This window comes from Ylistrum balloti, unplaced genomic scaffold, assembly GCF_031769215.1.
Source record: "Ylistrum balloti isolate Yb309-2 unplaced genomic scaffold, AGI_CSIRO_Ybal_v1 Utg369954, whole genome shotgun sequence".
Lineage (NCBI taxonomy): Eukaryota > Metazoa > Mollusca > Bivalvia > Pectinida > Pectinidae > Ylistrum > Ylistrum balloti.
This window is the reverse complement of record NW_026782055.1, coordinates 805,627-819,573: the sequence shown is the minus strand read 5'-3', so window position 1 is coordinate 819,573 and position 13,947 is coordinate 805,627. Positions and strand designations below refer to the sequence as shown.

At 36.3% G+C, this 13,947-nt stretch overlaps 1 protein-coding gene across 3 annotated transcripts in view; it reads left to right on the top strand.

Annotated features, from left to right (window-relative positions):
* LOC132547394 (probable E3 ubiquitin-protein ligase HERC4) overlaps window positions 1-13,947 on the top strand; it is a 48,665-nt gene that overhangs the window by 94 nt on the left and 34,624 nt on the right. For 2 of the 3 annotated variants that reach the window (XM_060211151.1, XM_060211152.1), the window contains exons 2-7: window positions 4,200-4,507; window positions 6,050-6,212; window positions 6,610-6,686; window positions 9,065-9,254; window positions 9,504-9,535; window positions 13,594-13,685. In XM_060211151.1, coding sequence (XP_060067134.1) covers window positions 4,261-4,507; window positions 6,050-6,212; window positions 6,610-6,686; window positions 9,065-9,254; window positions 9,504-9,535; window positions 13,594-13,685 — 801 coding nt within the window. In that variant the 5' untranslated portion in view covers window positions 4,200-4,260. Of the gene's footprint in view, window positions 1-27; window positions 103-4,199; window positions 4,508-6,049; window positions 6,213-6,609; window positions 6,687-9,064; window positions 9,255-9,503; window positions 9,536-13,593; window positions 13,686-13,947 lie in introns of those variants that run through there. The other variant, XM_060211153.1, reaches the window with a different exon arrangement.

Sequence of the window (13,947 nt, the reverse complement as noted above, 5' to 3'; positions counted from 1 at the left end):
GAATATTACTATATATTTAATTGTCGCGATCTGAGGCTCTTTGTTGGTAAAACTGTCGGTCGTTTCCATCAACTTTCAGTTTCGACCACAGAGTGTACCAAGGTATATTTAGCAAACATCGTAGATGTTTCAGGAACCTTCTACTGAACTTGTATAAAAAAGTTCCTGGTTTCTTGTTCGATACTTGTGTACCATGACGACATGACCTTAATGCCAAACAGAAAATCTACATATCAGTAGACGATGTCATTTGAGAGTAAGATTTCACAGTTTGATATAACAAATTTGCCTGTATAACTATTTGATCTATGAATATGTTTCTTATTCTCGCAGCATATATATATATATATAAAGATTTTAATGGTTACATTTACCTGAAACAGATATTCATCACTGACGAACTATTTATTTTTGATGACATCTGCACTGGAACATAAATTCTAAGATAACCTAAAGCTAGTTTCAGGCAATTAGAAATTTAAAACCTTAACATATTTAAGTTTAGACTCATCATTTATCAGAAGTAAGCAATGTTGAACATGGTTGTAGTACAGATGATTTAATCAGAGGTCCAAGGCTAGCAAAAGGATGTGTATCCTTCCAAAAACTAACCAAAAATTATTGGTCACTTCCATCCTAGAATGGGGTCAATGTGGCTCGAACAGGATGGTAGGATTTTATGTCGTGCTTGTTGGGTGATAGGACATGCCTTCTCTAAAGCACTCATTCACTTGTCCTGACAAGTAGATTTGCCAACAGACGAGTGAATTTTATTGGCAACTTGTCTATCGGACAAGTAGACATTTTAATTTAATTCCATGTACTTTGAAAATAAAAATGTTTGCCTTACATCGTTATGCAAATTTGCAAAATTTCAGAACATCAGAAAAGCAGATCACTTCTTCTTCCTCTTCTTGTGCCTCATGAAAAATGATCATAAACGCAGTGAAACAAATGTTTCTTTGACCATGACTGTGGTATGTACTGTTGTGGTAGCATCCAAGTGTTCCAAGTTATCTGTACATTTAATGGAGAGGCTTGAGGCAACTATTTTCTTAAAGTAGTACAATGTCTTATATAGGTTAATAAAAGAAAGTCTTACAATTTGTCAGTAAAGTTAGCTTGCTCTGCAATATTTACACTAACAGGTGCAGTATCACATTCTCAATATATTGTCTATCTAGGAACAAACAAGACAAGGCATGATAGACACGGCTACCAAGTTATTATATTCACCATTGGTAATAATAAGTTAGATTCAAATCTCAAGTAAAACGTCACTTTCAAGACAAAATGAAAGAGAAACATAACAGTGATTATGTTTACTATTGAGACAGATAATGTTTTTTTATCTACATTTTGAAGGACCCCAACGGAAATAAGCGTATATTATTACGCTTTTTGGGTTATCCTTGGATAGATTTGTTTAACATATATCAGCTGTCTTTATTGTAATTTTATGTTCAATTTGTATACATTTGTGCAAATCTTTCCTGAATAAATTTATTATTATTATTATTAATACATTGATATGGCATGAACAGCTGAACTTGACTGAATTAGAGCCAAGCTGGTACACAATGTGTGAGTGTTCAGCTTAGTTTTGAAAATTTTCCAATTAAAATCATATCCTTTGCTTCAAATATAACATTCTCCTTGTAGTCAAATTCATACTAATTTTATTGGGATGTTGTCTATTCATATTTTTCAAACAGGTCATGTAATGAATATACATTTACTTATCATATATGCATATTTATTTATCTAGTTTCAAAATTTTATAATTAAATTATATGTATTCTTAATTGTTACAACTGAATTAAGTTCTAGGTTAGTTATGTTTTAATCTTCTAATTATTTCATTGTTATATGTATTGTTTTTGACTTTGATTGACTTGATTTAAGGGTAACCATTTATCTTACAATACGTATGTATATCAATGGGGTAGATAGTATATAGATATATATAAGTTCCTGATTGGTTGTTAGTATTTGGTTATGATTAATCGGTTGGGAGGGTCGTGTGGAAGATAATTATACTTGTATTAGTTATGTCACTTTCTGAAAATAAAGAATAATTATTATAGGGCAATGTGTAAAAGTGCACAATTTATAGAGAGTGGACACTTAATTTTAGTACCTACACTTGAACAGAATGTGGTTTGTAACATGTGTTACATGAGGGGTTTACCCAGGTGTACACTTGCTCCATGTTTGTGTACTATTGTTATGTATGTAACAAATCAGTTTCAGATTGAATTGTATCTTGATGTTAAGTGTAGACTTGAAAATGGAGTGTGGAAACAAAGACATTCAATAAGAATTAATTAGCATTAAACAATAGTAACCCATGAGCGTCCTATACATGTATCAAAGCAGGAAACCTATATTACATAAAAATGTTGGCACATTCGTGGTATCTAATGGAGGGAAAGAACAAGAGGAAAAAAAACAAGTTACTTTGTAATACACACCACAGTAAATGCATTGTGTTCACAATACAAAAATAATGGGTTTTGAATTAAACAGCTGAAAACTAATAAGTATTAACTTGAATACCATGTTATTTACAAGTGTCATATTTCTTACCAGGAAGTGTGATGCAATATACTTTATTTAGCTTTGTGCTGAATAATCACAATAATCTTCAGACATATGAGTCTGTACATTTATGGCCACATGTTAGGATATATAGACCTGTATATTTATAATAACTTATTAGGTTCTATGGGCCTGTATATTTATAATTACTTATTAGGTTCTATAGACCTGTATATTTATAATTACTTATTAGGTTCTATAGACCTGTATATTTATAATTACTTATTAGGTTCTATAGACCTGTATATTTATAATTACTTATTAGGTTCTGTGGGCCTGTATATTTATAATTACTTATTAGGTTCTGTGGGCCTGTATATTTATAATTACTTATTAGGTTCTGTGGGCCTGTATATTTATAATTACTTATTAGGTTCTATAGACCTGTATATTTATAATTACTTATTAGGTTCTATAGACCTGTATATTTATAATTACTTATTAGGTTCTATAGACCTGTATATTTATAATTACTTATTAGGTTCTATAGACCTGTATATTTATAATTACTTATTAGGTTCTATAGACCTGTATATTTATAATTACTTATTAGGTTCTATAGACCTGTATATTTATAATTACTTATTAGGTACTATAGACCTGTATATTTATAATTACTTATTAGGTTCTATAGACCTGTATATTTATAATTACTTATTAGGTTCTATAGACCTGTATATTTATAATTACTTATTAGGTTCTATAGACCTGTATATTTATAATTACTTATTAGGTTCTATAGACCTGTATATTTATAATTACTTATTAGGTTCTATAGACCTGTATATTTATAATTACTTATTAGGTTCTATAGACCTGTATATTTATAATTACTTATTAGGTTCTGTGGGCCTGTATATTTGTATATTTATAATAACTTATTAGGTTCTATAGACCTGTATATTTATAATTACTTATTAGGTTCTATAGACCTGTATATTTATAATTACTTATTAGGTTCTATAGACCTGTATATTTATAATTACTTATTAGGTTCTATAGACCTGTATATTTATAATTACTTATTAGGTACTATAGACCTGTATATTTATAATTACTTATTAGGTTCTATAGACCTGTATATTTATAATTACTTATTAGGTTCTATAGACCTGTATATTTATAATTACTTATTAGGTTCTATAGACCTGTATATTTATAATTACTTATTAGGTTCTATAGACCTGTATATTTATAATTACTTATTAGGTTCTATAGACCTGTATATTTATAATTACTTATTAGGTTCTATAGACCTGTATATTTATAATTACTTATTAGGTTCTATAGACCTGTATATTTATAATTACTTATTAGGTTCTATAGACCTGTATATTTATAATTACTTATTAGGTACTATAGACCTGTATATTTATAATTACTTATTAGGTTCTATAGACCTGTATATTTATAATTACTTAATATGTCATATGGGCCTGAATCTATATATTTATAATTGTTTATTAGACTTGTAATTTTTGTATAACAAAACAAAACAAATCATTTGCTTTTAATTGATGTTCTTGTAGTCCACTAACTGTTATGTATTGTTTAAGAATGTAAGATATTGTTAGTTAACCTGTGTCTTTTATTGACAGGGTTGAAGTTGGCTGTGCTGGATTAATGCAGATTTTAAAGTAGTATTGACTGTAAAGTGCAATGATGAAGCAGAAAATTCTTGGTTGGGGAAGTTCCCAGCATGGACAGCTGGCTGTTGGGGCCTCTGACGAGTATGTGGTGTCTACCCCAACTTATATCCCATTACTTTCCAATGAGCAGTTTTGTTTGTCAAAGATCAGCTGTGGAGAAATGCACTCACTCTTTGTCACAACTGATGGCAGCATATTTTCATGTGGAAATAATGACTATGGCCAACTGGGTCGAGAACACCGCAGATCCAAACCAGGTTAGCAAATGCTTTTTAATTAGCAATATTTCAAAATTTTGGTGCAACCTGGGGCATAGTGTTTCATAAAGTTAAACAAAACAGTTTTGAAGTGAAAAATAATCTAAGTTGTTTAGCACACAATGAAATGGTTAGATCTTCATTCATCTGTAGTCCTTAGTCAATCCATCTGCTCATACTTCTGTCTGTCCTTTACCATTCTTCGTATAACTATTTCTGTAAAAGTGCATGATGAATTTTTCCATATTTTACGTGTACACTCTCCTTAGTCCCAAAAATTCAATGTTCTATTTTTGGGACAGTAGACTGATAGAAAAAACAATATAGTGGTGTATATGTTGAATATTGGGACTGATTGAAAATGGAAAATGGTAGACAGGTGGCAATATTAGATTTTAACTGTTGAAGATTTCTGCATTTTTTGTGAAGTTTGTATTCTAGAGGGATCATTCTCAAATATCATACATATGTGGTACCCAGGAATCATATATGATATCTCTAAATTTCCATTGGTCCATAGTTTGGCTGTTCAGGTTTTGGACTGATAGGAAAGAACAAAATGAGCACAGCTAGGTCACAATCCTGGATTTAAAGAAGATTATTATTGCTATTTCTTTTCCCCATATTTATGCTCCCTGAAAAATATAATATAGTTGCTGCCTTGTCTGTCCATCTGTCGTCTTGTGTCTGGAGCACAACTTTGAATGCAATTAAGCAAAGATCAGGGAAGTTGGTGTATACATTGATCATACTAAGACAATGTGCATGTGCCAAAATTCAGGGCCCTTGACTCCTCAATTACATAGTTAATGCCCTTTGTTAAAAATTTCTTGTCCAGAACATAACTTGCGTGCATTTGAGATAGGATAATTAAACTTGGTATAGACATTGATCATACTAAGATGATGTGCAGTGTACCAAATTTAGGGCCCACAACCCGATAATTACAGAGTTATTGCCCATTGTTAAAATTTTGTGTCCAATAGGGGACCATTCATCAGTTTCATTGAGAATCTTGGTTAATTGTTGAAGCAGTCTTTTTGCAAATTTTAAATGTAAACTAATAAAAGTATTGTGACTGGACATTAATGAAAATATGACATAATGTTTAGTCAGTTTTCTTTAGATAGCTCTAATTGGATACATATAGTGTAGGTCTGATATGTAGTTATTTCAATCTTTGTCCTGTTTTGATTTATCAGCCATAAAGGTATTTTATTGCAATGCAAGGTGTGAATCTTCCTGCCTGTCTTTGTCCTCTTATGAGCAACCATTTAATCCACATCATCTTTGATACAGTTGAGAGCTCAAGTATTTGACTTCGTGCATTAAAACACATTAAGATTCTAATATACTCCAGTTCCTTTTATTTCAGCATTATATTATTATTTTTGTTTCTTGGTAATTTATTGCATAATTGATAAGACTAGATGTCAAATTTCAATGGCTCTTGAAGCCTTGAAGCATGAAAGCAGTGACATAGTCATTGTAAATTACTGAGGATGGAATGCTTTAGAACTAAGATTTAATTACCATCCACAGAAAAAATTGAACAGCTTGGTAAAATGGTGGTAACGCAAGCTGCTGCTGGCAGTCATCATAGTTTGGCTTTAACAGCTGCTGGGGAGGTGTTTAGCTGGGGCGACAACAGCTCTGGGCAGCTGGGGAGGGGCCAAGTTGATGAAGCTGTACAGAGGATCCCAAAGTAAGTTCTTACATCTTCTCACTTTAGTATGATGTTTGTGCCCTACAAGCAACTCTGTCTGACCATTGCTTACTTATCATTCAGGTTCATTAATATTTCTGAATATTTTGAATTAAAAGGGTTAAACATCTGAAATGCAGATCTATGTTAAAACCTGTCTTAACTTTGGCAATGTTTGAAGTTACAAACCTGCTGCTGCCTTTCAAAATACTTGTTTACATACAAGAGGAGATTCTAAAATCTAAACAAGGATCTCAAACACTATTTTCTGTTATGTCTGAAGAAGTAGAACAAAAATATATGATATCACATAAATACTGAATAACACTTTTATACGGAAAATCCTAGGATTTTGTAGAGTTCATCATTGTAGTTATAAGATTTGTATAATTTTCAGGTTGATCAAGGCTCTAGTACCGCACCCAGTTGTACAGATTGCCTGTGGGAGCTGTCATTGTTTAGTTCTTACAGATGGTAAGATACTGGAGTCTCCTTTTATCTATCGTATTGAAATTGATTTGTTCTTATTTGTTTAATCAGTGAAGTTTCGCTATCTAGATATTGTATCTGAAAATGCGTGTAATTTCAGATAGTGTATGAGCATGTTGAATGTTCCTGTCAGTATTAGGCTTCTTTGTGAAAGGAATCTGGAGCAGGCTCTGTTGATGGTGTCATACAAAAGATTGTTTAAAATCCTAAGTAGAGCTGTGGTAAACACTTCGATACATATATCATGTGATATCTTGAAGTCAAACTTTAATGCTAGATTTGGATACAAACAAATTAATGTTATAATGGAGGACAGTAATTCATTAAAACTTGATCCAGAGGTTAAGTGTGTGTACCATGATAGTTTATACAGGTTATATCTAATTTTGAAAAATTCTCTTCAGGTTGGTAATCTTGATAGTATAGAACATAACACAACAGTAAAAGAGAAGATAATCCATAGAAGGCAATCTACTACAGCCTTTAGTGGGTTATACTGGTTCCCTTCGGTGAAATGTCTCCAGGTTGTCGGAAGACGCAGTAGTAACGCACTCACCTTTCACCAAGCCATCCAGGGTTTGATTCCCGGAATTCATGTGAAAAGGTGTTGGGTCACCTGCCTGACCAAGTGGATTTTCCCCAGGTATTCCGGTATCCTCCCACAGTAAGACCCCTCACATGCTTCCATCCAGGCCAATGGTAGTGATTAATATAAGCTGGAAAACTTGCTTCAAAATTGTCGTAAAATAAATAAAGCTTAATGTCTCCAAGTCGCTAGCAGACATTCTCTGACCCTTGGTGGGATAATCTGAACATCATGTCAAAATCTCGAAAGACCTTGCAGGAAGTATGTTTCTGGTACTTATCCAAAATGATCAGGAATTCATTTCACATGACGTGGTGTCTCTTTTCACCAAAGCAGCCACTGACAAAGCACTTGGTATCAGTCAAAGCTGCCATAAGCAAGACTGGTCATGGCGAAAGTACACCTATCTCCATATTAAAGACCTCGTGAATTTACTTGAATTTGTGCTTACAACAAGATACCATCTACCAGCAATGGTTTTGCCAACTTATTCATGGAACACTTGGAGACAGAGGTTATAGCTTGCAAGCCCAGTCTGTGGAAGAGGAATGTTGATGACATATTGGAGATAGTGATAAAAGTGTCACATAAAGATTTGTATAGCAACACCGTAGATACCACCAACAGCATCAACTTCACCCGTGAGGAAGAAATCAATGGCACCATGCCATTCCTTGTCACCTTCGTAGAAAAGAAAAATGACGTTACTATCAAAGTATTGGTCTATAGGACAGACGCACAAAGACCATTACCTCAACTTCCGATCACACCACCCCTTACACCAGCAGTTGGGTGTCGTACGAGCCTTGCTCAACAGATGTGAAATGAATGTCAAGAAGAACAAGACAAGAAGCAAGAAGAAAATCACAACCATAGAGCCTTGAAACCACATGGATAACCTGATTGGGCATTCCAGAAAGTTGACAATGAATTTGATACAAGCAAAAAGACCAAGAAACACAACACCAAGGAAAAGAAAAAAACAAAAGGAAAAGTTGTTGTCCCTTACATCAAAGGATTGTCATAGACCGTTTGGAGGATTTACCGTGGTCATGGCATTGCACAGACTCTCGCATATCTATGACCAAGTGTTAAACAAAGCGCAGCTGAATTGACTACAGTACATTGTTATCTTATGGTATATCTTTTGGTCTATAATCTGTTTACCATCTCATCACACAATTTTCGACCTTTGTGTACATAGGATTATAGTACAGCCAAAAAAGTTGGTCAATTTCATACCATCTTGTACACTATGTACGTCAATGTTATTACACTCCACACTGGTCATTTGTCTGATGCAGGTGACCCTGTAGATCTCGTACACTACATACGTCAGTACTAGTACGCTCCACACTGGTCATTTGTCTGATGCAGGTGACCCTGTAGATCTCGTACACTACATACGTCAGTACTAGTACGCTCCACACTGGTCATTTGTCTGATGCAGGTGACCCTGTAGTTATTGAAATGCCTCACTCTAATCCTCTACTGGTTGTGTTATAAGAACTTCTTTTCTATGTTATATTTCAGTATTTTGTTTACCAAATCAAAGTTACATAAGACTTCGCTATAGTTCCTGTGCAATGCTGTTTGAACCGAATCATATTTATTAAATTGTATGCAGATTTGGAAACATATCTTGAAGAAATTCTCTTGTGATATAACATTCCATTTTGTTGCAGTGGTGAATCATACACTACATGTTTTTATTGAGATTTAAAGGTTACCTACACCTGGTAACTTAGACACTTACCCTTAGTATACATTTCCTCAGATGGACAGGTGTTTTCCTGGGGTGGTAATAGTCATGGTCAGCTGGGACAGGGTATAAAACACAGTCACTTGGACACACCAAAGCCCATCGTCAGTCTGAAGGGCATCCCTATTGCCCAGGTGGTGACAGGGGGCTCCCACAGCTTTGTACTTAGTATGTCCACTGCTGTTTTTGGATGGGGCAAAAACTGGTAAGTTTTTAAAGTAATATATTTATTGTTAAATTTTCTTTTAGGAGTAGAGTTATCATTGGAAGTCACTTTGAATTACAGCATGTACAGAATTTATATAAATTGAGAAAATAAAGAGCTGTGCTATCATTCTGATGCAGTTTTTATGTTTTTAGTGAAATAGTGACATAATTCCAGTCCTAAAGCTTGCAAACCATTGAAATTTGATTAGAATGATAAATGAACAGTGTTATTCTGACTCTATTTCAGTTTTGGACAGTTAGGACTGAATGAGGAAGCAGGTTGGTATATCTCTTATTTTCTTGAATTCTCTTGAATATGAATGAATGGTTTCAGATAATATAACAGATTGTACACACAATAATCATCATCACTTCCACTGTGGGAACTAATTTTTAGGATCGTACATCGTCCATTGTCCTGCGCCGTCAGCTGTCCGCTGTCTATAAACATTTCCTTAAAAACACTACTTCTGCATACTACCTGGGCAAGAAACATAAATGAGAGTGGGGAATCATTTCATAAGTTCAGAAAGTTGATTTGATCCCTAGGGACTTGAGAAATTAGACAATATTTTGCTTTAAAATGGTACTCTTTCTTTATGTCTGGGTAGATTTCAACCAAATTTGGTCTGAAACATCATTGTACATGCGTTACCAAACATGCATGAAGTGATCTTGAGATTAAGACCAAATCTTCTCTTTTCACTTTGGTCCAAAATCCAACATATCTCATCTAGAACAACTAGTCTACTTCTCAGGTTTCATTTACACCAATGAGAAAGATATATGGGGTTTTATAATTTGTTGTTATGTTTCAGCCTATCCAAAACTACAACATGGTAAGCACACTAGTCATCTGTAACATGATTGTACAACTGTTTTTCATGAACAGAACCTCCCCTGTATGAGTCACTGATACTTTCAAGGAATGGTCAAATTTGAATTCATCAGATTTTTCAGACCACTAATAGCGAGTACTTTGGCTTGTCCATCCATTTGTCGATTGTTAGAAGACTGTTAAGGGTCATGGTCCTCTTATTTTATATAATTTTCATGGAGTTAAAATTTTGGTATTTTTTTGGCTTTTATTTGATATCCAAATTATATCTTGAAGACAATGTTAAGAGATGTCTAGTCATCCTTTAAATGTTTGTTTGCTTGGTTGATCATCAATTGAACAGTCACGGTCATTGTAAGATGGGGTTTTCTTGTACATATAGTAGCTAGTTGCTAGCTCCAACTGAAGAACGTGCTGGATGGTCACTGCATACTCATTTGGGATAAAGTATCTTGCTCCAGGATGCAAAAAACAAACTGTCCAATGTAGGGAAAAGTGCACACATTCAGATAGTTTACCTGAGATACATAATTTTTTCTGGGTAAGGACAAACCTCACACCTAGGATTTTCCCTGAGAAACACAAGCCACTTGGGAGGGATCAAATCACATGTCTTTACCTAAGAAACAAAAAAAATCTTGTTTAGGGATCAAACTACACACCTCTGATCTTTACCTGAGGAACACAGACCATCCCAGGTAGGGATCAAACTACACACCTCTGATCTTTACCTGAGGAACACAGACCATCCCAGGTAGGGATCAAACTACACACCTCTGATCTTTACCTGAGGAACACAGACCATCCCAGGTAGGGATCAAACTACACACCTCTGATCTTTACCTGAGGAACACAGACCATCCCAGGTAGGGATCAAACTACACACCTCTGATCTTTACCTGAGGAACACAGACCATCCCAGGTAGGGATCAAACTACACACCTCTGATCTTTACCTGAGAAACACAGACCATCCCAGGTAGGGATCAAACTACACACCTCTGATCTTTACCTGAGAAACACAGACCATCCCAGGTAGGGATCAAACTACACACCTCTGATCTTTACCTGAGGAACACAGACCATCCCAGGTAGGGATCAAACTACACACCTCTGATCTTTACCTGAGGAACACAGACCATCCCAGGTAGGGATCAAACTACACACCTCTGATCTTTACCTGAGGAACACAGACCATCCCAGGTAGGGATCAAACTACACACCTCTGATCTTTACCTGAGGAACACAGACCATCCCAGGTAGGGATCAAACTACACACCTCTGATCTTTACCTGAGGAACACAGACCATCTGATCCAGGTAGGGATCAAACTACACACCTCTGATCTTTACCTGAGGAACACAAACCATCTGATCTTTACAGGTCACAGGGATCAAACTACACACCTCTGATCTTTACCTGAGGAACACAGACCATGATCTACACACCTCTGATCTTTACCTGAGGAACACAGACCATCCCAGGTAGGGATCAAACTACACACCTCTGATCTTTACCTGAGGAACACAGACCATCCCAGGTAGGGATCAAACTACACACCTCTGATCTTTACCTGAGGAACACAGACCATTCCAGGTAGGGATCAAACTAAACACCTCTGATCTTTACCTGAGGAACACAAACCATCCCAGGTAGGGATCAAACTACACACCTCTGATCTTTACCTGAGGAACACAGACCATCCCAGGTAGGGATCAAACTAAACACCTCTGATCTTTACCTGAGGAACACAAACCATCCCAGGTAGGGATCAAACTACACACCTCTGATCTTTACCTGAGGAACACAGACCATTCCAGGTAGGGATCAAACTACACACCTCTGATCTTTACCTGAGGAACACAGACCATTCCAGGTAAGGATCAAACTACACACCTCTGATCTTCACCTGAGAAACACAAACCATCCCAGGCAGGGATCAAACTACACACCTCTGATCTTTACCTGAGAAACACAGACCATCCCAGGTAGGGATCAAACTACACACCTCTGATCTTGACCCTGGTAGAAACACAAACCATCCCAGGCAGGGATCAAACTACACACCTCTGATCTTTACCTGAGAAACACAAACCATCCCAGGCAGGGATCAAACTACACACCTCTGATCTTCACCTGAGGAACACAGACCATTCCAGGTAAGGATCAAACTACACACCTCTGATCTTTACCTGAGGAACACAGACCATCCCAGGTAGGGATCAAACTACACACCTCTGATCTTGACCTGAGGAACACAGACCATTCCAGGTAAGGATCAAACTACACACCTCTGATCTTTACCTGAGAAACACAGACCATCCCAGGTAGGGATCAAACTACACACCTCTGATCTTGACCCAGGAAACAAAAACCATCACAGGTAGGGATCAAACTAAACACCTCTGATCTTTACCTGAGGAACACAAACCATCCCAGGTAGAGATCAAACTACACACCTCTGATCTTTACCTGAGGAACACAGACCATTCCAGGTAGGGATCAAACTACACACCTCTGATCTTTACCTGAGGAACACAGACCATTCCAGGTAGGGATCAAACTACACACCTCTGATCTTTACCTGAGAAACACAAACCATTCCAGGCAGGGATCAAACCACACACCTCTGATCTTTACCTGAGAAACACAAACCATCCCAGGCAGGGATCAAACTACACACCTCTGATCTTCACCTGAGGAACACAGACCATCCCAGGTAGGGATCAAACTACACACCTCTGATCTTTACCTGAGAAACACAAACCATTCCAGGCAGGGATCAAACCACACACCTCTGATCTTTACCTGAGAAACACAAACCATCCCAGGCAGGGATCAAACTACACACCTCTGATCTTCACCTGAGGAACACAGACCATCCCAGGTAGGGATCAAACTACACACCTCTGATCTTTACCTGAGGAACACAGACCATCCCAGGTAGGGATCAAACTACACACTTCTGATCTTGACCTAGGAAACAAAAACCATCACAGGTAGGGATCAAACTACACACCTCTGATCTTTACCTGAGAAACACAAACCATCCCAGGTAGGGATTAAACTACACACCTCTGATCTTTACCTGAGAAACACAGACCATTCCAGGTAAGGATCAAACTACACACCTCTGATCTTTACCTGAGAAACACAGACCATTCCAGGTAGGGATCAAACTACACACCTCTGATCTTTACCTGAGAAACACAGACCATTCCAGGTAGGGATCAAACTACACACCTCTGATCTTTACCTGAGAAACACAGACCATTCCAGGTAGGGATCAAACTACACACCTCTGATCTTTACCTGAGAAACACAAACAATCCCAGGTAGGGATCAAACTACACACCTCTGATCTTTACCTTATTTACTTAGTCTGGTGTACTTCTGGCTGACCTATGGCAGTACCTCTCTTGTAAGTATTGGGGCGTTCATTATTAACAGCGATAATATTTCAATATTGATTTATTACATACATGTTTTATTTATTGCAGATCAGTCTCATCCGATGCTGTGTAAATCATTAAGAGGTCAGAGAGTGAAGTATATATGTTGTGGGGCTGACCATACTGCTGTTTTAACACAGGTACTTACCACTTACACAGTCTACTGTCCTCCTTTCCTATAAAATCCAATTTAAAGCATATCAAAGAAAAAAAGCTATACATTCGCTACAATCAGGTATCAATGTAGGAAAATCAGATTATTTTTTATCATGTGCTAATTACTGGTCCTATGCCACCTGACTAACATCTCCACTTTTGTATACCTGTGTGTGTTTGGTAAACTTATGGTGGTTTGACAGTGCTCCTATAGTTGGCACCATTTTGTGTCACTCCAACTGAAGG